This window comes from Chlamydotis macqueenii, chromosome 25 (assembly GCF_036417535.1).
Source record: "Chlamydotis macqueenii isolate bChlMac1 chromosome 25, bChlMac1.mat, whole genome shotgun sequence".
NCBI classification, from domain to species: domain Eukaryota; kingdom Metazoa; phylum Chordata; class Aves; order Otidiformes; family Otididae; genus Chlamydotis; species Chlamydotis macqueenii.
In genome coordinates, this window is record NC_141580.1 from 1,556,727 (window position 1) to 1,582,059 (window position 25,333).

The 25,333-nt window shown below is 45.8% G+C and overlaps 1 protein-coding gene and 1 long non-coding RNA gene across 2 annotated transcripts; both read right to left on the reverse strand.

Moving 5' to 3' along the window:
- Positions 1–3,142: 3,142 nt before the first annotated feature.
- On the reverse strand, positions 3,143–6,050 carry LOC147597693 (uncharacterized). Its single transcript, XR_015261098.1, has 4 exons — positions 5,924–6,050; positions 5,336–5,488; positions 4,623–4,747; positions 3,143–3,292 (listed from the first exon to the last, which is right to left on the reverse strand). It is a non-coding gene; the product is annotated as an uncharacterized LOC147597693 (long non-coding RNA).
- An 8,863-nt stretch (positions 6,051–14,913) lies between these two features.
- On the reverse strand, positions 14,914–25,290 carry CALCOCO2 (calcium binding and coiled-coil domain 2). Its single transcript, XM_086766801.1, has 12 exons — positions 24,840–25,290; positions 21,826–22,014; positions 21,391–21,493; positions 20,888–21,021; positions 20,166–20,291; positions 19,712–19,839; positions 19,510–19,600; positions 18,611–18,733; positions 18,204–18,299; positions 17,375–17,516; positions 16,930–16,967; positions 14,914–16,404 (listed from the first exon to the last, which is right to left on the reverse strand). The coding sequence occupies exons 1-12, from the start codon at positions 24,927–24,929 to the stop codon at positions 16,228–16,230; spliced, it is 1,437 nt and encodes a 478-aa protein (XP_086622927.1). The 5' UTR covers positions 24,930–25,290; the 3' UTR covers positions 14,914–16,227.
- Between the last annotated feature and the right edge of the window lie 43 nt (positions 25,291–25,333).

Below are 25,333 nucleotides of genomic sequence, written 5' to 3' on the forward strand. Positions count from 1 at the left end.
ACCTGCATGCAGTGAAGTGTTTTATTATTTTGGCGGTACTCACTCATCATGTTAAGCAACCTACCTGCCATTGCTCATAAAGGCATCACAGTTTGAGAGCAGCTGCTCTGTACTACCACTGTACTGCAGAATGGACACACGCTTTGGAAGCAGACTGAAATAATAGATTGAAGGAAAGCACACCCTTCCCCACCAGCTCGTGACACTCCTCCCACAGATTCTGTTAAACCTGCGCTGGGGACTGCTGAACAACGTGCAAAACCGATCCTGAACATCCCCTGCCTGGCAGTATATTTGTCCTGTATTGTCTCCAATGACATGGTGGTCAAAGTGAAGGCAGCAGAAGCCAGCACCTTCCTTGTCAAGGTTTTTCCTTCTAAAAATAACTTCTGTCAAGTCAATACATCATTTTGGAGACAGTTGTCCTATGCTGAGTATTGCTGATTAATCATCTAGCACGCAAAGCAAATCGGTTCCCCTCTTAGCAGTGTTCAATCCTTCATTCCCACATCACTTTAAAATTAAAATTAGGAATCTTTTGCTCTTTTGATGCTTTGCCTTAACATCTATAAATAGTATGCTGAGGATACAAAGCTGAGTCAGAGGAAGAAAAATCACCTGCTGAGTAACTCTCCTTCCTCCAGTGTGAAGTCAAACCTAGCAAGTGATGGGGCCCACCGAAATACACCATTTTTCACTAAATGCAACTCACTCCTGGCTGGCTAGCACCCACTATTTGCAGAATACTTCTGGAAGGTGATAGCTCTTGGCCGGACAGATACTACCACCTAGTTTTTCTGTCTTCTCTCCTTTGTCCTCAAATTTACTTGTGGCTTGCACTGTTCGTGACTTAGGACACGCTATAATATTCTTTGCGTCAAATAGCTAGTATGCTGCTGCCACAAGCCATTTAGTATTTTTTAGAGAACTGGAATTAGAAAACAGAAAACATACTGGGAATATAGTCCTCCGAGTGTTTTTTATTTGCTGATCTGATTCTAATCTGTTACAGGGTGATGACCACATACTGCACAGTCTCTTAGGACTGGATTGGAGTCGTAGCCATCCAGTGGCTCCAAATCTTACTTGATATTTGTTAAAAAACCATACTCACTCTGGAGCAACAGAGACAACACCATTCAGCATATCTGAGCTCACAGATGGGCTGAAGGAACGGGTCTACACCACATCCTAGGTGTAATCTCAGCCACTCACGCTTGCCTAGATCTGAACTGTATTTGTATTGTGCGGCTACAGGAAACGCTAGAGAAAACCTGAGCCCACTCTCTCCTTTTGCACAGAACTTTCCGCAGGAAGCAGACCCCACAAACCGGGCTCTGTATCTCGTCCCACTGCCTCTGTTACTAGGACTGATAAGAGACAACAACTGACATGAAAGCCTTTCTGAAAAGATCCCTCACCTACCTGCCTCAAACTGCATATAAACTGAATTCCTATTCAATTTGATGGCTACTTAGCACACAGTGTGCATGGTGTACTAGGAAGTTAAATGTATCTCACAGGTGACAGAGATGTGTGCAGCCAGGTCAGGGGACTCACTATGCTTGATCCCAGCATCTAAGGTCATAGTTGACAGGAAATCTGGAGTTTCGCTGCTGGTTTCAACAAGGATTTGTCCACAAGTCACTTAAGCTGGAAAAATTGCTTTCTTACCCAGCGTGTTCTTGGTCGAGTGATGCCAGCTGTTTTTTCTATACATTGCAAAGAGGGAAACAAGTAAGTAACAGACTCGGTTTGAAATTACAGTCTCAGGCTGAATGCAGAGTTGATACCAATCCAGTATGTGCTGGGAACAGAAGAGGAGGAACTGGCATTAACTTGCTGTGCTCTGAGAACCACAGCCTGTCCCTTCCAGTACCAAGAAACTTCTGCCGAAGATAACGGGTAACTCTGAAATACTTCTGTACGCAAAGAAGTGGAGTGAAGCTGGCCACAAAGGTGAGGAGTCCTGCAGGCTGGCAATACTCCCCGCATGTGGCCGGGAGCAAAAATCACAATTTTTCCAAGGATTCGGTGTAGTCTGTCCCCCTCTGCCGGCCACCCACCAGCCAGCTGGCTGCGGGAACTCCAGGAGACCTGCAAAGAGCCCAAGCAATCCCAAAATGGTGGTGAAACAGAGGCTGATGACAGCAACCAACAGACTGGGAAAAAGGAAAAAAAAACCATCCGTTAACACAGGATCGTGTTGCAGCATCAAAGAAAGACTTTGATCAGGATCCTCAAGCAACCGGGGCTTGGATTTGTGATTCAAGAGAATATCAAACTCGCGTATTTCAAAGAGAGCACTACCCTGGTGTAACTGGGGGAGCTACTGGATAGTTATGTTTCACAACAGCATGTGCTGTTATCCACGTTTGAATAATAACATCTGCTACATGCAGCCACATCTGGCTGGTATCACAGCCACATGCATGCAGTTGTTAAAAGTGGACAGTTTCCTAGGAAGGGCAGAGGGTTGGAAACTTTGATCACAAACACAAATGTAACTGAACCAGTGTATTTTACCCTAATATTGCAATAGCTCAATCTCTGCACTGCTTCTTGATATCCTTATAACTGTATTTTCTATTGCTCAAGCTATTCTGAGTCAGAGCAACCCCATTTCCTAGTACAGGAGAGGATTTAGGAAGGAAAAGGTAAAGAAGAAATGCATCCTCCTGGATCACTGTGTAAGAGGTATGCCTTGTGCAATCACAGCACTGCAGCTGATTTATTTACAAAGACAGAAGGAACATTGCAAGAGAAATGCTTGCAACAGGAAAACATATTATGTTTAGGTAAACTAATATAAAACTGCCCATCACAGCTGACAAAGATAAATACAGTGAAGGTGTAGAATTGTTGTAGCATGATGATCTAAGGTCACAAGCAAAGTTTGGAAGGAGTAGTAACACCTTATTAGAGAAACCAGTGCACCTAGGAAAAGCAGGGAAGTATTTAATCTCAAGACAAAAATGGAAAAAAATCTAATGCATGCTGTTAACTCCCCTCTTCCCAATTTTGGGGTCCAATTCTGTTACTCATCTGAGTTTCTTCACTTGCTTTATTCAACAGCAAAACATATGGTGCATTGGGGAAACACAAAGAGATGCTCCAAAAACGTGTGTCAAGCATATGAAGATGTACAAGAAAAGGTAAACACTACCCGCTCCGGGAGCAGCTTAGACATGTTCTCTCCTTTTTACCTCTTTCTACCAGTGTCGTCTTCTCCGGCAGAATTAACTCTGTTCTTGTTAATGGAATAATTTGTCAGATGCATGCATACATTATCCTGTAAATGAATGAACAAGATGCAGGGTTAGAAAGGTATTAGCCTCCTCCCTTCTTCTCTACATGATCCTGGTCACACTGCATAATGTACAAAGCATCTTAATTAAGCACAGAAGATTTAATGGCACTAAATATGATCAGCCCTATACTGATCCCATTACTCTAAAGAACCCAATAAATGAAGCTCAACAGTTTCAATTTCACTCCACTGCAATCTCATCAGCATTCCAATTCCATCACTTCTGAGAAATCAGCAGTTTCAATGGAAGATAACCCTTTTTCTCAGTCAGGCCCCATTCTACAATCACTTATTAGTAGAGCTAATTCTGTGCCGGAATGATCCAGAACTGCATACCAGAACCTTTTCCAGCCATCGGCTAAGCCACAACTTCTTTTCAGATAGAAGGAAAACAAAATACCTTAGCATTTAAGACTTTTTTTTCCTTCCAAGATTTCTTTTTCTGATAATTATCTTTTTTCACAGTAATGCTGCATGAAAAAAACAGCACCAGAATAATACAGAAAGTTAATTAAGTATGTATTTATAGAAGTACTAACCGTGCCAAAACTTCTATGCAGGACTGATCTGGATAATATAACGCATGCTGTATTCTACAACAGAACCTGCTCAAATATTTCATGCATAATTATGTTTATGGCACTCAAATACTACAAAGATGAATTACTAGTATTTATGAAGTGCTTAGAGATTCTCAAGAGGAATACGCTTCGGACGGTCGAACCATTATGATTTCTCTCTATCTCTGGCTGCTGTGTATTGAACTGTCATTAACTTCTGCTAATAGGCTTGTTTACTTACCAAGCAAAGGGTCAGAGGATGCTGAAGTAGCAAGATGTGTAAGGCCCTCATTATAGACAAATATCCTCAGAGGGTCAGAGGATGTCACCAGCGCATAAATCCTCAGATCAAACTTAAATCTACCAATAATAAAAGGCTGGGAAGGGGAACATGAAGTCGATTTGCTTCTAAACTTGCTTGAAACACACAAACAACATTGGTAACTCATTAATTGGTATAGCAAAGGTGATCAGCCTACTGACGTCCCTGCTGAACTCCCTTCTAAGCCAGATGGGCTTCTACCATAGCCTAGTCTGGCGCTGAGCTGGGAAAGAGACTGTAAATATCTCTTACTGGGGTGTGTGTCCCTAACACCGACCAAACTAGAGCTTGGGTCTGCACTACAGCAAGTTTTCAAGCTGTAGCTGGTAAAGACAGCTCAGCAAGTGTTTGAAGCTCACTTCAAGCACAAATGTTTGAAGGAATGAAGCATTAACAACAGAGAAGGAGCCCCTGGGTCAGTCCACCCTACCTCCTGCTCAAGAGGATGTGATTTCTTTTTCTCCATGTCAGAGGCCCCATGGAAGGTCCTCCCTTCCATCTCTTAGCATTTTTTCCGGACGTTCACAGACTTCCATTCTTTCCTCGGAATATTTCCTAAAAAATAACAGTGAGGTCAATGCAAAGTCAAATAAATTTAGTCCATAAAATAAAGTGTGTCCAAAGGTCAACAATAAACCAAAGCAAAATAAGGTTTTGCTCCTCAAATTATTGGAAGTCCAAACAACTAGAAGCTTACAGAAGTTTTTATATTGGACTTCATTAAGGACATGATTTAAAAGTGTCAATCGAAACCACTTTGGTGAGACACTTACTTGGAACAGGACGATAGGGCTTAACAGGACTCATGAAAAACGAGTGTCTTTTGAAGTGCTCACTCACTGATGAGGGATAAAGTTTTCCTTGCTCAATTCATCTATCCTGAATACCCTGAATCCTTGTCAAGGTCATTCCGTCTCAAAATATTAGAAGCCATTTCTGAACAAGAATTTACAGAATAAGATGCAAAGTAGACATTTTTCTTTTGACAGCGATGAATTCTTGCGACAGTGACGAATCTGAAGAAAATGACCAGTGAATGCTATTTATGGCTGACTGACCACATCAAGGCAAGGCTAGACTGGATATTAAACCAGCAGCTCAGTGACAAAGAAGCAATCTTGAAGCACGGAATGAAGGGATTACCCTTGAGATGTAGAGCTGGCAGATCATCTCCCGTCCCGGTTTTACGTCCTTCTCAGACGTGCTGATGAAGATGCCTCTGCCCTGACAGCCAGAGTCCAGTTTGCAGATATGTGTCTTGTGTTTCCTTGATCTGCTTTTGGGCTACAACCTGTCCTAAGAGGAGGGAAACAGAACAGAGGGACACTACAAAAGTTATCAAATAACTGCACTGAAGCTGCTTTCTAATGCAGATTTTCTAGGCCTAGGTTTTCAAACCACTGCAAGAATTTTGCACAAGTGTAACTTTAACTGTAACAGCAAATAGGATTGTTAGGATATTGTAAGATTAAAGAATAAGGATTACTCTGCACTTAAAAAGTTTTAATCAACAATTGCTTATTTTGCCTGATTTATTTTCCAGCTCTAATTTCAAACCAGAAAAACTATTTGCTTTCCTCTAGCCCAGCACATTAATCCTTCTCCAGTGTTCAGGAGAGGCTTCTAATACACTGGAAGTTAGCCCCTTCTGACATGCAAATAACAGAATTTATTCTGACAGCCAAAAAATAATCATGCCAAGAGGAAAGTTAGGCTTTAAGAAGGGCTTACTCTGAGAAGAAAGACACTGAGAAAGAAGCTGAATTATTTTGGGAAGAGCTTTACCACCCTGTTCATGTTCCTAGCGAGCAAATATTTCCTACAGATCTCACTCCTTCCAGGGAAGTGGCCGATTTTCTGCAGAAAGAAAGCCAGGAGAAAAAAAAAAAAGCCATAAACAAATATTTTGATCTTCTTCGACTGCAGAAAACAGTAAAGGGACCATCATACATGCATATGACCTAACCAACTCACACTCACAAGCACTTATTTTTCATTTCCATTAACCGATCTGTTGAGGCGCTATAATCTGTCCAGCACACCGTTCGCTCCTCGCCATCTCTCGCTCCCCAAAAGCCGTACCCGCTAGCAGCTGCACCCACTGCATCGCCGAGCAGCAGCAGTCGCAAGAGAATGAAGATTTGTAATTTCAAACTCCCTGTTTGGAGTCAGAGGGAGATGTGGAATCACTGTCCAATTAGACGCTGGCAATCAATCAAGGTGGATTGCTTTCGCTCACTGTGGATGTTTTATTCACAAACTGCCTGCTCGAGATGATAATCTGGGCAATTGGTTATAAACGACTACCAAACAAACCAACAATTTCTTACTGTCTCCGAAGCTTCATACTCGCTAGTAATAACTGCTAAAACAAACAGCTCCATTGACATTTCTGACGAGTGGTGAAAAACAAAGATTCTTGGAATACGGCTCTGAATAATGCTTTATTTGAATTGGGAACAAAGCCATTTACAGTGCTTCTTCATGTTCTTCTCTCAAGGCACAAATCCAGAAAATACTGGCAAGAGCTCACAGGCGTATTAAGTTTTGACTTCTTGCCTAACTTCAGTCATTATGAGAGAAATATGTACAATGATCACAAGCTAGTACTTTAGAAAGATTAAACATTAGGGATAGCACGCACTCGCAATGAGCAAGTGTTGGAACAACAGGGACATTCTGGGGCCAATAAAAAAAATCTCTGACGACTGGTAGCACATGTCTGAAGCCAACTGCATCAACGGGGGAATTCTGAGACAGGCTGCCAAACTTTGTGCAGAACAAGATGCGCGGACACTAAAGTCTTTGCCTTCTAACAATTCAAGGGATATGGTAATGCTGTGACCCCAGTGCTAATGTAAACTTACTAGTCCTTTAGGAATTGACCACATTGCAGTTATTTTGGCTCCCCTATTCCAGAGACAACAGAAACGCTTTCCCAACGTTCATCCTCGCGCCAGGCGCAGACTCCAGAACCCCCCAGACTCCTCTGCGGCTACAACACAACTTCTGAGGCACTTTTTTTTTTTTTTTTTCCTTCCCCCCGCAAGGCTTCACCCCTGTACTTGTCACACAGGACTTGGCATCAATTCAACGCCAGCAGCAGACTCTCCGAGCAGGAACTGACTGCCAGGAGCGCCCTTACGGAGGCCGCCATCCCCCACGGCTGCCCTCAGCAGGCCCGGGAGCACCGCTGAGCCTCGAGCAAGGGGAGCTCACAGCCGGTGGGACCGGGGCGCGGCCCCCCGACCCTCAGGGAGGCAGCGGCAGGGCCGAGCCGGGACGAGCAGCGGCCCCCGGCCCACCCCAAGGAGCCGCCGAGACGAGGCCCGCAACAGCCGGACGCTGGAGGGAAGCGGACCCCTACCCTTTCTCGCCTCCTGATTGGACAAAAAGATCCCCCTTTCGCCCCGCCCCTTTGCTAACGTTGCCTCTCCATTGGGCCAAGCGGCCGGGGTGTCTCTGATTGGATAAAAACAGCAAGGGGAGGGGGGGAGGTGTTGCTGCGGCAACAAGAGGACGCGCTGGCGTCACGGACATGCGCCGGAGTTGCACATGCGCATTCCAGCGCTCCCGGCCTCCTTTCCCGCCCTCCAAACCAACGGCTTGCTTACGGCCCCGCCTAGCCAAGGGGCGTGGCTTCATTTAAACGGCCACAGCCAATCAGAGCCGTGAGGACGGAGCTGATTTGAATATTCCCGGGGGGGCGCCAGGGCCGCGCAGGGGGTTCTGGGAGGGAGGCTTGCCCCGGGGGCGTTGTGGTTTCGCTCCCCGTGGCGGAGCGGGGTCCTGTGGCACGACGCCGGCCTCCATTTCAGGGCCCTGCTCCCCCGCAGTCCGCAGGCTTTGGGCGGGGGGCGAGGGGGCTCTGCTGTCGGCCCGCTGTGGCGTGTGATCCTGGGGAGCCGGGAGGAGAGAGGTGAGCGGGTGTGAAGTCGGTGGCAGAGCCGAGTGCCGGGCCCAAAGCAGCAACGGGCACACGGGATCTTCCCATCCAGAGTTTATTTGTGAGGTAACAAACCTCATCAGGAGGCTCTGCGCAGCTGGCTGCCTGCATGGGCTCTCGGGACCCGGTTTTAGGCAGCCAGAAGTGTGCGTATCGATCTGCGCCGGCTCTGCCTGTGGACGCTAGCTGGGCTGAACGGTAGCGTACAGATCTAGAGCAGCTTTGTCTTCGGTCTTTACAATGGCACAAAAATAACCCTAAGTAAATAATAACGAAACAAAACTACCAGCTTTGGGAAACTGAAATTAGGCTCTGAGGCCTGTTGGTGTTGCTGACACAATGGCTAGCACTGTTTACATCCAGAATTCGCAACAGTTGTATGAATTCAGTTCCTGCTGCCATGGAAACAGACTGAGATGGCTAAAAACGGAGCAGGTTGTTCTAAGCTAATTGTTTGACACGCACAAGAAAGCTTGGATTGCATTTTCTTTCTTTTTTTTTTTTTTTTTTTTTGCAATACAGATTCCTTTAAAATAACCTGCTCCATTTCCGTGGCAGCCAGCAGCAGATTGACTAGAATTCATTTTAAATTTTACAATCCTGATACGTGCCGTAAGGTTAAGAGTTTCCCAACATTTCCTATCCTTAGATTTATTTGAGCAATCTGTAGCATACTTAATACGCTGCATCCGAGTGATATATAGGTATATATAGCTTCTACATTAAAGCAGCATGTTTTTCTCTTCTGCTGCTTGTAAACACAAGGATTGGAACCTTTACTGGGACTAAAGAAATTTTCTGTCAGGATCTCGCAGTGATGCACCTAGTCTGTCTTCTGTCTCTTGTTCGACCACGTCTTTTAGGATGACGTGCAAGAATCTCATGTTTAAGGATTGTCTCGGAAAAGTTAATGGAGAAACACGATTTGATGTCTCTTCCAGACTATGAGTTATGATTGTAACTCTGAGTATTCTTATAAGATTTCTTCCTTTAAGAGCAGAAGGGTGTTCTAGTAGGTAGCTTGCAGGAAAGTTTGAGTGTCCCCATTTTACCTGATTTGTTAAAAAACCCACCAGTGTAAAGCAGCAATAACATCTCAGGGCACACATTCCACGTACAGCTCTGAAAGGACAGAACGCAGGTCATTAAAATTATCTTATACTAACAGAGAAGGAACTTCCTGAAGGTATAAAAAACATTGAGCTGCTTAAAAAAAAAATTACTGGTGTTCTCTGGTTCGTATAACGAAGAGCCCCTCTTCCAAATTTTCCTACGTTTTGAATCAGATCTATCCTAACAATGGCCCTCTTTAAGGAAGGATTGTCAAGTCTAATGAGTCCATTAAGGCAAGCGTGGGTTCATAGATGCTGCTACAACCAAGTAATAACTCTTAGGAATTAAAAATCCATATGGCTCACTCAGCTGTACTGCATAACATGTGCAGCAGCTGCTCTCCAAAATATTATAACTGTTATTAAAAAAGGAATTGACTGCACGGAATGGCTGACGGAACTGCAACTTGTTCTTAAATAGAAAGAAATTTAGTGTGAAAAATGTTCAGAATCTTCAGGCTGACCATCTTTTTTGTCTTTTTCATTGTCACTGTTTGTTTCTGGTTGCATTTAGATGCTGTAATCATGACCAAGGCCCCACAGGAATACGCATTGTGAAAGCACATGCAATATTCTTGTCTCATCCTGTTACTGAGGAAGGGAAGCAGGCAGGGGACGAGATGTACAGATGTAAGTGCCTCAGGGCTTGCGTTATCAACTCGCTCTCGAAGCAGCTGCTCCCACTGGCAAATCTCTTATGGATCAGTAGAGGAGAAGTACAGCCTGATGAACCCCACCAGGTTTTTCAGGCTGGGAAAACCATTGGGAAGGGTTAAAAACTCCCTGGAGTCTGAAGGGCATCAATCCCTTTTGGCAGGCATCCATTTTTTTCTCCGTCCTGGCTCACTTCTTGTGCTGTTCAGCCTTTCTCAAAACGAATGTTAAATCTGGCGAGGGAAAGGGGGATTATGCCACAAATTTTCAGAGTGAGTTTGGCCAAATTCCTTCATGTCTGCGTAACCGTTTCCCTGTCTGTAACACAGGGGCAATATTTAATTATGTTACGTAGAGCTTAAGTCTCATAAGGCCTACTTCTTCAGTGCTTGTGGTGTGAGGCTGTAATGTGAAAGAAGCTATATTCAAAGTAATTAGCTTAGGATCTGTGTTGCTGATAGCTTTGCTGTATTTTAGACTCTCAGTGCCAGACAAGTAATTATGTAAGACTGTAAGCCCTGGGCATGCTGAAGCTAGTAGAAACCTTTGTCACCAATGTAGGTTTTCGTTTATGCTACATGGTAAGCCAGGGCGCAAGCCTACATTTAAGCCTAAACTGACCTCGCGTACAAATTTTAATGAGCTGTGGCACCTCAGAGGGCAGAGTCCACACGATCTCTTAAGTAGGGCCCCGTGCAGTCTCGCCTGCTTTGTGAGCAGGATGGGCAGGAGCACGGCGGTGCTAACCAGAATATACTCCATGCTGTCATACAGCCGACGGAGAATGGAAGAGTGAGCTCAAGTTCCTTCCTAGAAGGCTTTAGTGTTGTATAGAGCAGGGTGCTGTGATCTGAGCAGGCAGCTGAGGGACAGATATTTGGGGGATGACTAAGTGCAGGTCAAGGGGCGTACTTTGTAGTAATCCAGTTTCTGGGCAGGTCCAGTGAACTACAGAAACATCACTCTTTGGATCAGGTGTTAAATTTGCCCTGAAGGTGGTTTGGCCTGCCTAGGAAGGTTAAAAGAATTCATCCTGAAAAGGAAAGTCCTCTTTTGCTAACAGCAGGAGACAGTCCATGCAGTACCACTGCACTAGCTCTACCACTTAAATTGTGATCAAAACCTAACAAAACCCTTTACTTGCCGAGATTTACTGCTTCACAGACCAATGGAGCGAAATGTAAACTGCAGTACATCCGTCTTTATTCCGCAAGCATCCCTGGTTCTGTTATTCCCCTCTCCGGTCCCTCTGGATGAATGGCCCTTTCCCCTTGCCACGCTGAATAGGCCAGGTGACTCCGAAACCGGCCACCCAGCAGATGCTTCCGCAGTACCAACTGTTCTGTATCCCCTAGCCCATCTCCAGCTTTTTTTTTTTTTTTTTTCCCCTCTGCTTCCCCCGTGTCCTACCAATCTAGGCTGCCTGGCACATGCTGCAAGCTGCAGTCCCACTGGAGTGATATTGTGATGGAAATGAGGGAGGGGATGCAGGCAGAACCGCACAGATTTACAGCACTCTGAGGGTTTCCATTAAAATCCTTGACAACTTGTTATTTATGAGTAGACCAACAGCTCTTCTAATATCCAGGGCCTAGACCTCATTCACTCCAATAATGCTGGTTTGGAATAAATGAGGCAGAGGATGGAAACCAGTTCTGTTAGTATAATGGAGGAGGCTAATAGCTGTTTAGAGAAAACAACTGATGTAATTCTGGGACCCAATCCTTTCACCAACAAAACAATAAAGGTTCGATTCTTCAGTGCGTTCCACATAGTGATTTAATTCAGTACAAGAGAGTGATAGATGGCAGCGTTTGGATTTCGTGCCGTTATATACCCACCAAGCGCTCTCTATTTGTACGAGTGCACTAGAGATAAAGGGGCTCATTGACTGCCGTGCAAGCCGGGGTAGGGCAGTCTGGATCTCCGCAGCAGAACAAAGATCAGCAATGTGTCCTTACAAAATAATACAAACAACAAAACCCCCTCTCTGTATAAGTGTAATATCTTCATTTTTCAGTCTCACAGGGGCCTGTGAGCATTTCCTTCCCCAGATGTTTCTGAGCTGCCCCACCTAAACCAGTGTGGCAGTCGAAGTGTCATTTCAGAACATTTTTTTCCACTGTTCCCTTCTCTGCTCTCTGCTCCTTCCCATCACTGACATGCCAAATACAGGAGCACCTGCACTTACTAAGTAAGCACAGGACTGATCCCTGAAATAAGGACTTTGATGATCAAGCCACTTTAAACTCAAGATGTGCATTATGCTGCTCTGAGGAATTATCGACCTCTTCTGCTGGGTCTTAAAATCAAACTGACAAGTTGATTACCGAGTGTAACCACTCAATTGCTGGCTTGTACACAGCTTTCCTTTTCCTCCTTTGTTCACCTGCATCTTGTCTATTTGCATTCTTTTTGTCTGGAATCTTTTTTAATTTCCTTTCTGCTTCCTCCGCTCTCCACAGGAGCCTCATTAAGGTGAAGCAGAGAGAAGCAGCTCCCAGACTGGGTTCTGCGGGGTGAAAGGCTGGGAGAGGCGGCACTGCCGGATGGACTGTGCCCCGTGCCTCTGCCTCCCCCTCATCCACGGCCCGAACCTCAGCACTGTGGTTTTGGAGGAGATATTAATGATGCTGAAGGCCCGAATTGTTCTGCAGGAAGAGGAAAGAAGACATGCATAAATGACGAGGAACCAGGAGGAGCATGGGTGGAGGAAAGAGGCTGTTCAAGTGAGGAAGGGGGCTGCGGCTGTACGATTGCCAATCGCTTCCTGAAAGATGTTGAGCCACCCGTCAGTTATTTCAAGCATCCTTTTGGACACTCTGACTTTCAGGGCTGAATTAGTTTGGGAATGTGGAGTCTGTAACCATCTCCCTTGTGGCCAGTCTCTTTTTTTCTGCACCAGAAATAACTTTTCCCAGGCAAAACAATGGTCTTTCCTATGGAACAAACTGACATCAGTCGGTATGTGATGCCCTCTGCCACTGTAGTTAGCAGTGTGTCTTTACAACTAGAGAGACATTGTCACCTGGTTTGCATTTTACACATACAGAAACATGCCTGTTATGTTGGAAAATGATGTGCCATGGACAGGGACAGATGTATTCAAAATATACTCTCTGTCAGTGGGAGAGAAAGCCCAAGGGAAGAACCACCTTCCTGGGAAAGGAAGGCAAAGGATCTGACGAAAATGAGAGAGAAGCAAAAGGACCAAGGATAAAGAGAAGAGCTTCAGATGCTGAGCGGGTTTGGCTGGAAGAGGGAATGGAAAATGCTACACTGCATCGGAGCAGTGATCGCTCACGGAAAGCAAACTGGGCTGGTTCCTGAGATGGACTGAACCGGTAAGCCCTGTAAAGGTTTAAAAAGATATATGTTCCCAGAGGTTTGCCCCACAAAGTATGACTTCTTCCTTTTAGATACATTTCTAATGAATGTCCATTCAGATGCTACACGAGTTAGAGTATAAATCGTGCCAAAGCCCTGCTGTCCCTTTTGAAAATTAATTTCAAGGTCCTTATCCAATACAGAACAATGTAATGTTGGATCTCATCCAAAGCATAACTGTATCTAATTATCAGCCATTTGAGCTACTTCTGTATTAAACCATAAAATCGAGATAGGATTGAAACCTCTTACGATTCCAAAGGCTAAATGCAGCAGTAACATAAATAATGCTGTAAATTACAAGCAAAATGAAAACTTGGTCAGAAAATATATGATGTAATTTGTGCTGAGGGGTAAATTGGTCCCTGGCTGCCCAGGACAGGGAAGGTATGACCTGCATCAGGCCAAAGAATATGGCTAGGAGTCTGAATCTGTGTCATTATTACAGAAAACAAATGACATACCTTAAAATACTTCCAAAAGCCAGCATCCTCATGAGATTTATTGCAGTCTGACCCCCTCTGCCGGCCACCCGGTTGCTGCCTATGTCCCGGGGCCGGCACCTCCAAATAGGCTCCGAGATTTGTAGAAATGATAGGAGCAGGCAAGTGGAAAATGATAGGTACCAGTGTAGAAGGGATGGAGAGGCAGTTTGGGGGCACTGGCACCTGGCACTGGTAGCTCCAGGACATAGATAGCACCGTGATGTAACTCTTAACCTCAGGTAAGCAGGTTTGGGTTTAGGATGTGAGCTGCTAAAGTCAGTCCTAGCAACGGTGTAGAAAGGAAAGAGGTCTGATAAGGGGCTTTTGGGTGAACTACCAGGGTTTTAATAAAAATTGCTTTTGTGTCTCTCCGTGTTTGACCTGCTTCTGTCAAGATGAAAAGCAGTAAAAGAAAAATGTAATTTAGAATGGGGACGTATGGGAAAAGGTTGGGGGGGGAAAGCATTTTCTTGAAAAACAACGGGACTTTTCCTGAGGAAACAAGTGTCCAGTTAAAAATGAGCCTCATTTTGATGGAATGTTTGATTGTCCAAATTGGGAGAAAGCTCTGCCAGGAATGCTGAGATACACTATGGTAATCAATCATATCAAAACATGTACAATACCAAGTATGTTTAAAATTATATTTTATCATCCCAAATGAGGAGGTTTTCAGCTTTTTTTCCTAGCCTAGGGATAAAGGTGTTGATACGCTGGATGTTGCTGTGACACAGAAGAAATTCAGCCAGCTCTCCGTTTTCAATCAGCGCTATTGGGAACGGATACAAACAAACAGATCCCATACAGCTCATTTTGCTTTCCTGATTCCATCTCATTATCCCGTACTATGCTTTGGCCTTCATGATATATCCCCATGCTGTGAGGAGCCGCTGAGGATCAACCAGTTAAATATTAAAATAAAATTAAAATAACAGTGCTTTCTGTTAAACAGCAGCAGCCTCACTACCCACAGGGATACCATGCTGCATGCTAAAAGTTATTCAGAGAGGTGCTTAAGTACTTTGCTAGACAGAAGCTTCAGCAAGTAATTGAAAGCCTGCAAATAGCTCCCTTAAGACCCCATCAATTCCTCCAATTTATTTTCTTAAGAATGAACAGACACAGACATCTTTAAAATATTTTCTCCGTATAGCTTTTATTTTTGTTTGCTGTTATTTCCTTTCACGGGTTTTTTTAAATAACGCTTACCAGTATAGTACATCTCAAGACAGAAATACTCTGTTTAAATCTAGATTGATAAAAAGTTTGTGTAGAATCAAAACAGTAAAACATTTTGAAGTCTCTGTTACTCTAAATATTCTGAAAACCCTATGTAAATGTCTTAGGATTTTCTATTGCTTCGAATATTCAGCAGGAAACACAGTCTAATACAGCTGGATAATAAACCTTTCCCCATTTGTGTTTGCATGGAAAAAGGAGCTGTTAATCATAAACTGAAAATCCCAAAGCAGAAATAAAAATAGTAACTGCATAATCTGTGCACAAAGCATTGTAATATCCCAAGGCACTTACTTTTAAATCACAATGTTTTGGTTTGAGAACAGGCTTTTCTTGTTAAATCAAGAAGGTTCAGAAACATAAAAGAGAAATAAACCAAATTCATAATTTCCTTTAAATGAGGATGCCCAGTTTCTGACTGAGAGACCATTTATCCTCTGTGCTGCCAAGACATCTCAGCTACTGCTTTTCTACGGGCTCCGTGCCATACTGACCATCCCTGTTTCAGAAATTTCAGGTTTTCCTCATCGCGAGATGGATGGCGAAAACAGCGCATGTGCCTCACCCTAAAATAAGCCGCGCTGCCCACTTCACTGAAAGGAGAGCCCTGGACCTTCAGATCTGCAAACATATTGTGTCTCTTTATAAATGTCTCTTTTCCTTGGTTTACAATTGATGGTGAAAGAAGAGATGTGTTTTTATTTAGACTTTTACTTATTAGTAATTAATTCTGCATTCCAGAAGCTGAGCCTAAAAGATTATACAACGTTCCTGGTCTTTGGTCAGCAATGACGGTGCTACATTAAAGCATAAAACCATTATAATAGAGATGGATCAGAAAACCGCTGCGCTACATCCCATCACTTGGATCCCTACCTGGATGACCGGTTACATGGCCAATCCTATTCTAAAGAACTGGTACCACAGCCACCTAAATGACTAACTGTAGGATTTGTAACTCGTTTGACAAGGATATATACTTGATCCAAGAGAGAGGTCTTAAGTATGCTGATGGTGATTCCATTTCAGGAAGTGGAGGTCTGACCTGATTTATGTGTTGGCCATGTGCTGCATGAACAGGAGGCTCAGAATTACAGTACAGTCAGTCTTGTCCGGGTGATCTTAGCATGAACTAAGCGTATACAGTGATTTTGGTTTATTCTACACTGCGGCCTCTGCGACCTATTCTACAGAGCAGATACGAATTCAGAATTATTCCAGGCCATGACAAAAAAGATGGTCATCAAACACCTGCTTATTGGATTTTTCAAAGGTCTCACTGCAGAGCGGGCACTCCAGAAGGTGGCTCTGCACGTGGGCCTCATACTGACTGGTTTCAATATCTTCAGGAAATACGTCATCACACATGGGGCATTTCCTTATAGAAACCTGAAATACAAAGCAAATGCAAATAAAGGCAGTTTAAAAATGATATTAAGAGAGAAGAAACAGAACAGTTTAGTAGTCAAATATTATCTCTTTTGGACGAAGACATCTGACTTCTAACTCTCAAGTTTTCAAATGTCTCCAGGCTTCTCTAAATAGCAACTAAAAGCCAAGAGCTTCTGAGAGGTACTCAACTTTTCATCCTGCGTAGCACATGTCCATGTCTCCAATATGAAATAAGGTATTTAGCAGCTGCATGCTGCTCATTCTGACTTTAGATGCTGCCAAGAGCTGGTCCTTAAAGATTAAGGTCAACACAGTCTCCTTTCTCTTCCTTAAAAGATGCAATTCTTATTAATTCTACGCGTTAAGCATACATGGCTCAATTTTGCTGTCCACTACCTTACCAGGACTAAACCAGTAAGCAGACAATTGGCTACAGAGCTGAACTTGGAGCTTTTCATTTCAAGCCACTAATTCCTGTCCGTAAACCACAAATTCATATCCAGTCGTGTCCACTTTACTTACTAAGTCTGCAGCTCCTGCCCCCAGGTTTGCTCCTGCGGCTGGAAAAAGAAGAAGTTAATTTAACCACCACAAAATGATTAACAATGTAATGTGCTGATAACTAGTAATTCTTGAAACGTGAGGATGTGTCTCTGGATCTAAATCTCTATATTTGGGACTATGGAAACTGGCCATAAGCCACAGAACTAGCTGTCTCACAGCTGAATAAACTAGCTAATAGTCGTCTCTCTTGGCAGCAAACGAACAGACAGCTGATCCCTTAAGTCAGCTCTTAACACCTGGCAGCATTTTCCAGCTGCCAAGTCATCTGCACACATGCAAAGCTGCACAGAGGTGCTGCTAATAATGTCTTTGCTGCAGCATGCAATTTGAGAGGGAGGATAATTTGCTGAGACTCTAAGTGCCGTGTGTTTGCGGTTTCAGACAGAATGTCAAGTAATCTCACCAGAATATGGATTTCCAAACAGAAGGCCTCCTACTTCAGCAGCTGGAACTGGAGCTTGAGCTTGTGAAACAACAGAGAAGGAAGAAACCTCTCCAGCCTGCGAGAGATGCCTCAGGAGTCCGTCATTCTCTTCCCTTAGTTTCTGCAAGGGGCAGAGGGGCAGAATGAATTTCCAGAAGCTCAGGAGACCGTTTCATAGAAAAGTCATACTTTTCGCTAACATAGATCCTCTTGTATCAGAATCAAAATTGCTCTGAACTTCTTTTAGGTCACTCAGTGTTAGTGCTGCTTCACCAGATGAGGAAGTGGGGTAAGGAAGTGCAAGGATCTATCCTGTGGCCTGCTCAGAAAGGTGGACAAGGTGATCACAATAGAGTAATCCACTTCAAAAGGCAGAAGGCTATCCTGAAGTCATGCAGAGTAAGGACCAAAACTGAGCAGTCATTGCTCAGGCCGGACAAAAAGGCTACGTCCATTTAAACGCCTAAGTCCATTCATTTCAGTGGTGTCAGAATTAAGTGAACATTGGGAGTTTTTGAAAATCCCATGTTATTATGGGTAAACCAGTCTGTTCTGTGGTGGGGGAAAAAGGTGCAAGTTTTTGGACCCTTTTTCTTAGGCTGTACAGTCGTGGCAACAACGTACTGTCAGTGTATGCACATGGTCATTTGCAGGTGCCTGCAGACAGCCTGGCTTTAGGTGACGGTCCACGTGCAGGCACAGTTAGTGACCCGCTGGGTAGAAGGGTTACTGGAACTGAACACCGGCCTGAGAGATGGGTGTCACATTCAATACGGGAGAAAGGCAAGGCAGTTGTGCCAGTTCTCACCTGATTTTCCTCATCAGCTTCATTCTTTTGTGCCTGCAGAACCTGATACAAACGCTTCTGCTCCTCAAGTTCTTTCACTAAGTCGCAGTTTTGTTGCTATGAAGGAAGAGGGTCACTTGGTAAATTGTGGGAAACTGGCAAATAAAACCATGACAGCTCCAGGCACTGAGAATCGGAATTACAATGTTTAGCCATACAGGCATTTCTTCTAAAACTAAAACTTATGTGTATACTGTAAGAATCTGTCACGTGGACACCCATGCCACCATGGACATCTCTCTTTCTGTCACAGAATCCCCTAGATTCTCGTAAGATTGAGCAGTATTTGTACCTGCACGCTGCCAAGGATGCCTCAGCCTCTCCGCCCTGGCTCCCCTAAGCACTGTGATACTCAGGGAAGGCTTTACCTGTTGAGTTACAGTCATGCGTAACTGGCGATTCTCTTCCTTTAAACTTTCAAGCTGCTCTGTCTTGTCATGGTCTGTATGAGACAGGGTTTCCACTTTTTTCTCATAATTCAACACTCGAGACTAGAGAGAAAGAAGGGTGTGCAGAAAGTGAAAATCTAACAGCTCTGAGTGAGGAGCACAGGCACCTTTTGCTGCAGAAAGCAAAGTTTCAGAACCCATGGCTGCTTATTTTTTTTTTTTTCTGCAAACATTTGTCCATTAAAACCTTTGTAGAAACCGAGAATAGTTACACGGGGATATGCTGGGGCTGATGTATTCATCAAAACACACCATTCATATGTTCTCTGAGGAGCTTTCTAAGTTTCAACACAACACTTCTAGCCTGGGAAGTCAGAGATCAAAGAGAAAAACAGACCATCTATAGCCAGATGGGCAGCCCATCGTTCTGGGTGTCCCATGTCCCAAACCTACCAACCAAGCTATTTTCAGCCTACCTTCTCCCTTCACATACCTCCCAGCCAGAAGTCTTGTTTTCACCCAAGTATTGACTATTATTTCAGAATGTTTTCCAAAACAGGAGTGTTTTCTGCCTGGATCCTTAGCTAGCAGGAGGTAAACAACAGTCTGATTTCAGTCAACTTAATGAGCATGCAAAGGGGAGGTTTCTAGGGAAGAAAATCCTTCCGGTTCCTCTTAGTATATCCCCCTTGACCCTTCCCTCTAGAGTACAGCTTTCTTGAGGTTTCCTGGAGGCCAAATCCTATCAAAGGTTGACATTTACCTAAAGAACTCATGAAATCAAAAAAGAAACTGACACACCACATATTTGCTCAAGATTGCTCAGTTCTCTGTTAGACCCAAAGCAAAGCAAAGGAGGGCAGCTGTATGTTTGCTACCTGTAGCTGGTCCATGTGATCCAGAGCTGTTTTCAGTCTGGTTTCCAAGCGTTCCTTGTCAGAGGTCACATTCCGAATTTCGTCTTTGAGTCTACTCAGAACAAATCAAAATACACCATACTTTCACAGATGGAAATTTAATCCATAAAGGCAAGGTGCTTACATAAAATCCTGTTTTGAGATACATGGTAAATACACTTACTGGTGCAGTTCTGCCTCTCTACAGTCATCCAGCTCCTTTAGATGTTTATTTTCCTTTTTCAGGGAATTCAGCTCCAGCTCCAGTTTCTCTGTGTTGTTCCTTAGAGACTCTAAACTATCCTGCAGCTCCTGAAAAATCACAGTGAGATTGACAGGAGGTAAATGGGCCCCAAGCAATAGTCCTGCTCTGCACTGGAACTGCAAAATCCCTCCAATGCAACATTTCCAGGCAACCTGTCTGAAGGAGGGAAATCTCTCCTTTGCATCCTGACTGCTCTTTCAGGTTCGGTTTAATTTCTCTTAAGCCGTGAGCAAAATTGAAGGAGGAAAAGATGATGATAAGGTGATTTTGGGACTTTTTCTCCTGGAAGCATACATTGGAACAAGACCTGACTTAGTCCCTCTTCGTCTTTCAGACTTACAGTTTCCGATTTATTATATTAAATTTTGTTTACCTGTGTCTTGCTGAGCTCTTTCTGCAGATCGATGTTTTGTTTCTGGAGACTCGCACAGCTTACTTTCAGCTCCTCATTTTCTTTACGCAAATTTTTGTTTTGTAGTTCGATCTCTTCCACTTCTCCCTGGCAAGCAACAAAGTTCTTCAGTCATAACAGAAGCACTGAGAAGCTACATCCCAAATAGCACAGTGTGAAGACCATCAACCCAATTCTTGAATACTGAGCACACACTGCTCCGGTCTTTGGAGATGCACAATACCTTCTGTGTCCGCAGAAGTCAGCAGAAGCAGAGGTCTGGGGCTTTTTGCAGTTTGTCAGATGAGGACCATGTGTGCAGTGTAGTCATTAACAAAAGGACTGCAGACTACAACGTAGTGCTTGGCTTCACAGCACCTCAGTTATTGTCCGTGTGCGCGCTCTTACTCCCACCCAATGGGAGGCTGTTTCCATGAAATTTACATTTGCATTTTAAAATATTCAGAATGCCCCGAAACACTATGTATTAAGTCACTCCTCGTTATAAAGAGCTCACAATCCTAGTGATAAATGGCAGGTAGAGAAAAAAGGCTGCCCAAATTTGTGTGACAGAGCCACAAATAGAATCCAAGTCTGCCGAGTTCCAGCTTGGCATCCGATTTACCGGATCACTCCATCTTAGCAACGAGCATATGCCAATAAAACCAGAGACAGGAAAAAGCAGGGGAAGAGAGGACACCTACCTGTGTGGTAACCACCAGGATGTCATCCTCAGTCTCTGCTCTGAACTGGAAAGGCACACTGGCTCCTCGGATCACGCCATCCTGGTCAACGTAGCAGAACTGGTAGTATTCATCATCTTTCGGTAGGTAGTAAGCTTCAGACAAACACAACAACCCTGTCATACGCAGCTTCTAATTATCAAAGTCTCTTAACTATACAGCGCAGAAAGTGAGAACCTCAGAAAACTGAGACATCCTACTTCAGTATTGTTCCTGCACCATTCGTACTTCCTTGTGCCAGTGATAAGAAAACAAACAGTATCACTTAGGATGGCAGAATTTAGCAGATTCTTTTTTTTTTTCCTTTATTACAGGATTTGAAATAAGTCTCCCAAAGCATGGTCCTGCAGATATTCCGTAATTCCCAATGAGTTATTAGTGGCAGCAAGGTGGGAGTCTGTGTGTGCATGCCTGTGTGTGCACGCGCACGTACATCCCGTGAGTGACCCAAGCTCCCCACTCACCTTTGAACTGGATCTGCTGCTGCACTGCGGCATCACTGTGGGCGTCACTGGGCAGAGGAGCCCACATGAACGTGTAATATTCCCGGGTTGTTTTCCATCCCACCTGCAACAGCAAGATGCATCACACAGTTCATGTTTATCCTGTGGTAATGGGACTTTGTTTCCACTGGGAGGACTTTTGCATTGATATCCTGACTTGTAAGAGTTGTGGTATGTGCACAAAAGGATAATCAGAGTGTTTGATTAGCCCTGAAGCTGCTCAGCTCACAGCAGGTCTGGCACTTTGTCCCTTGGCACAATAAAGATGTTCCGTTACACAAAGTTATTACTGAAAGAAACACCCCAACTCTACCGTCAAAGCCCACGGTATTTGTTTCTCTCTCCTGCTGCTGCCTTCTCATACTTGGCACATCTGGTATCGCGGCATTCACTTACCCGGAAGATGCCCACCCAGTCCTTCCCACGAGGAACAATGTTCTGTGTGAGAGTATAATAACAGGTTATGTCTCCTCCTGGAACATAAAACTTCTCCACATTGTTAAAGACGACCTGGGAGAAGTGACAGTTGTCTAAGAGGACGGCAGAAGTGGGAGGCTCGTCTGAGGTCTCATCCATCGTGGAAGTCTACAAGAGGAAAGAATAAGAGGATTAGCTCATCTTCAGATGCTGCCAACATAGTTGTGTCCGTGAAGGGTATGAAGAGGTACGGCTTGGGAATGACAGCTGTGGGGTCCAAACCCCGCTATGCACACACCAAGGTTTCCCAGTGAGGCACACGAGCTCACTGGTGTCCCTGCCACTGTGGCCAGGCTGCTCCTGATGTCCACGACAGCTTGCAGATACTCTTCAGCAGACGTGTAAGACTCTTCCATCTGACTGCTGCTTCCTAGCCACGGTGCCTGGTGCTCTGAGGCTGCCAGTGTGGCACAGCAGCCTCTCTCCTGCGTGGGACCCCGTGAACCAGACGCCCTACAGATCTGCTACACGGGAGACACGGTGGTGCCTCGCAGCAGGAGCTTGCGCGCCCGCTGGTGGCATCCCATGCTTGAAGACCCTGCTGAACGCCGGCTGTCCCCACACGCAGCCTCACATCATGTTTTTCATGTGATCTGACGCTCCAGGCACATCGCCACCATATGTAGTTAAGGTGGGAATGCATCGGCTCTTGTGAAATCTGGAGGCGAGCACATTACTTGAGAAGAATAGAGGTTTCGCTGCATCAGGGAATGTTCCAACAATAGTACAAGATAAAAATAGCAGCTTGCAATCCATCATGCTAGAAACTCCAAGACTCACGCAGTCCCAGCCCTAACAAACTCCACCTCCACTGGCTGACCACGCTGAGACACAAAAGCGTGGTCAGAAGCAAAGAAGCTAGCAAGAAGCAAACTCAACAGCCTCCTTGCTTTCTGCATTCAAATCCACCGCAATGACTCCACCTCCAAATACAGGATCTTTCAGCTCCGGCTTCCTGGCTCCCAGGGAAGAGAGGTACCTTGCTAAGCTCAGCTCTCACGGAAGAGCACAGAGGGAGGAGATCCTGGTTAGGCAGGTCGCCATAGCTCGGTCTCGCAAGGCTGTAGAGCCTTGCTACTCGTGACTGCTACGCTAAAACTGCAAGGCGATTCTCAGTGTCGAAATGACTGTGTGGCACGACAGCAGGGTCAACAAAGAGCATTAAAGCTTTTGCCTGAGTTATCTGTAAAGAAAACTTTGCAGAGTGTTGTGACACTACAAGTCACACAACATAAATCTGTAGCGGGTGCATTGGTCAAAACAGGATCCAGGCTGCCAGGAGCCCAGGCAGGACTGGAAACACGGCACTAAATCACCCTCTTTGCGACTGTGCCTTGCAGGCAGCCAGGCTTCAGCACTGGCAACCTGTCAAGGGGCAGATTGCTGCTGACAAAACCCTGCCGCCAATCCCGGACAACTCCATTCCAGAAATCCAAAGCAGAACCTTCTCAGCTGATCTTAGCGACAGCAGCTGCGAGCGAGGATTGACCTCAGAATGGAGGGAAAGTTCATCATGAGCAACCATCCCACTGGAGCATTTCGGGTCATCTCCAATCCAGAAGTTTCACATGGAAATGAACTCCCTGGAACTCTGCTGGGTTTTTTTTTGCATCACCCAGAAGAAGATGGTCTGTATTCTGTGCCAAAGAGCAGCCTGAAAATCAGAAGTTTAGATGAGGATTGTGGGGCTGTGCTGGGATCCAAAGCTGGAAGGAGTTGTGACAACTGCCCTGACACAGGCTGCCTTGGGGGGACGGAGAGTTCCTCCTGCTGGGAGCGGGAGGCAGGGCGGATTCTAGAAACTGATGTGGTGCAATCCTCCAGGACACCCAGGGCTGCAGTTTCACTTTTAGTTATCTCAGGAAAGCGTAGGGAATGGCGTGCCATTCATCTAAGCCTCAATCTGTATCTGGCTGATGTCAAACTTTCCTACCCTGATTCCTTTAGGAGCTGCAGTTCCCAAACACCAGGGACCTCTCGACAGCCACCGGACAGAAAAAAAAAAATTAAAAAAAAAAAAAGAAGAAAAAAAGGACAGCACCTTCATCATGTTATTGCATCACTTCAGGACAGGACATGAGCCCTTGCTGCTACAAGGCTTAAAATGAAGAGTCAGTGTGCGGATGCAGCAAAACAATGCATTCTACTGCAAAAAAAAAAAAAAGATGTTGGTTTTGGTGCAAATAATTGTGATTTTGAAGGAAAACTAACCCAGAGGCAGTGCAGAGCGTACCGATGGCCGAGTCTGCAGTTCACTTCCAGGAAAAGGCTCCAGGAAGTCGAGGGGGGAGGACATTTTATTAACACTCACATGAAGTCCCCGGCGAAAGCAGGGGAGGCCCTGCGAGGCTGCTGCCGCCCGGGGGGACGGGGACAGGCACACCTCGGGGTGTCAGTGCCAGCCCGGGCCGAGGTACCGAGGTACCGTCCCAGCGCGGAATGAAAAACAACGCTTCCTCCGGTGTTCACGGCCCGGCCTCTCTCCGGGAACTTTCCGTTTTTTTTTTCCCTTTTCTATCAGCGTTGCTGTTTCGTTCTTTCATGAACCTGCAGCGCCCCGAACGTGCAGAAGAACGCGGATCCTCCTTCCCGAGTGAGACCGATTTCCAGCCGCGGCTGGACACCGGGACACCGCGGCCGGGATGCGCCGGGCAGCCCCTCGCGGCCGGGGGGGCGGGGGGGAGGTCCCCGCTCCGGTCCACGTTACCATCCCCACGCGTGGGGTCCCGGAGGAGGGCGGGGAATAGCCGAGGCTGTTCCAACCGGGCACCCCCGGCTCCAGCGCCGGGAAACGAAAGTGAAAGTTGTCGCCGCAGCAGTGGCAGCCCCCCCGCCCCTCCAGCTTCCCGTACGGCCCCCCGAGGGGGGAGATCAGACCCCGGGAGGGGTGTACGGGACCCCATCACCCTCCTCCCCCCCCGCCCCTCACTCACCGACAGCCACGGCTGGAAACCTCCGGGGCTGCGAGGAGGCGGAGGGCCAGGAAAAGGCGGAGCACCGCCACCCCCCCCCCCCCCCACCATCCCGGGACACCCCCGCCCCCGGGGCGGCCTCGTCCGCACTGCTGGGACTTGTAGTTCGGTGCGGTACCGCCCTTCCGCCGGGAGAAACCGTGGACACCGGTGCCGGTTGTCCCGCGCCGCCAGGCTCGGGAGGGGCCAGTTCGGCAAAGCGGGAGTTTAAAGTCCCGGTGACGAGCTACGTCCCCGGGCCGCTCCCCTCCTCCGGGGAAGGGACACCGGCGGCCCCCTCCGGCTCACCCCAACGGCGGGGGAGGCCGCCGGTAACGGGGCGCGGAGCTGGGCCGGGCGGAGACCCCCTCCCCGGGGCGACGGTATTAAACTTCGGCTCCGGCCACGGCTGAACCGGGCGCTTTAACAAACGACAGGAAAACGTTTAAATGTTCAAAATGGTCTTTTAGGAGAGA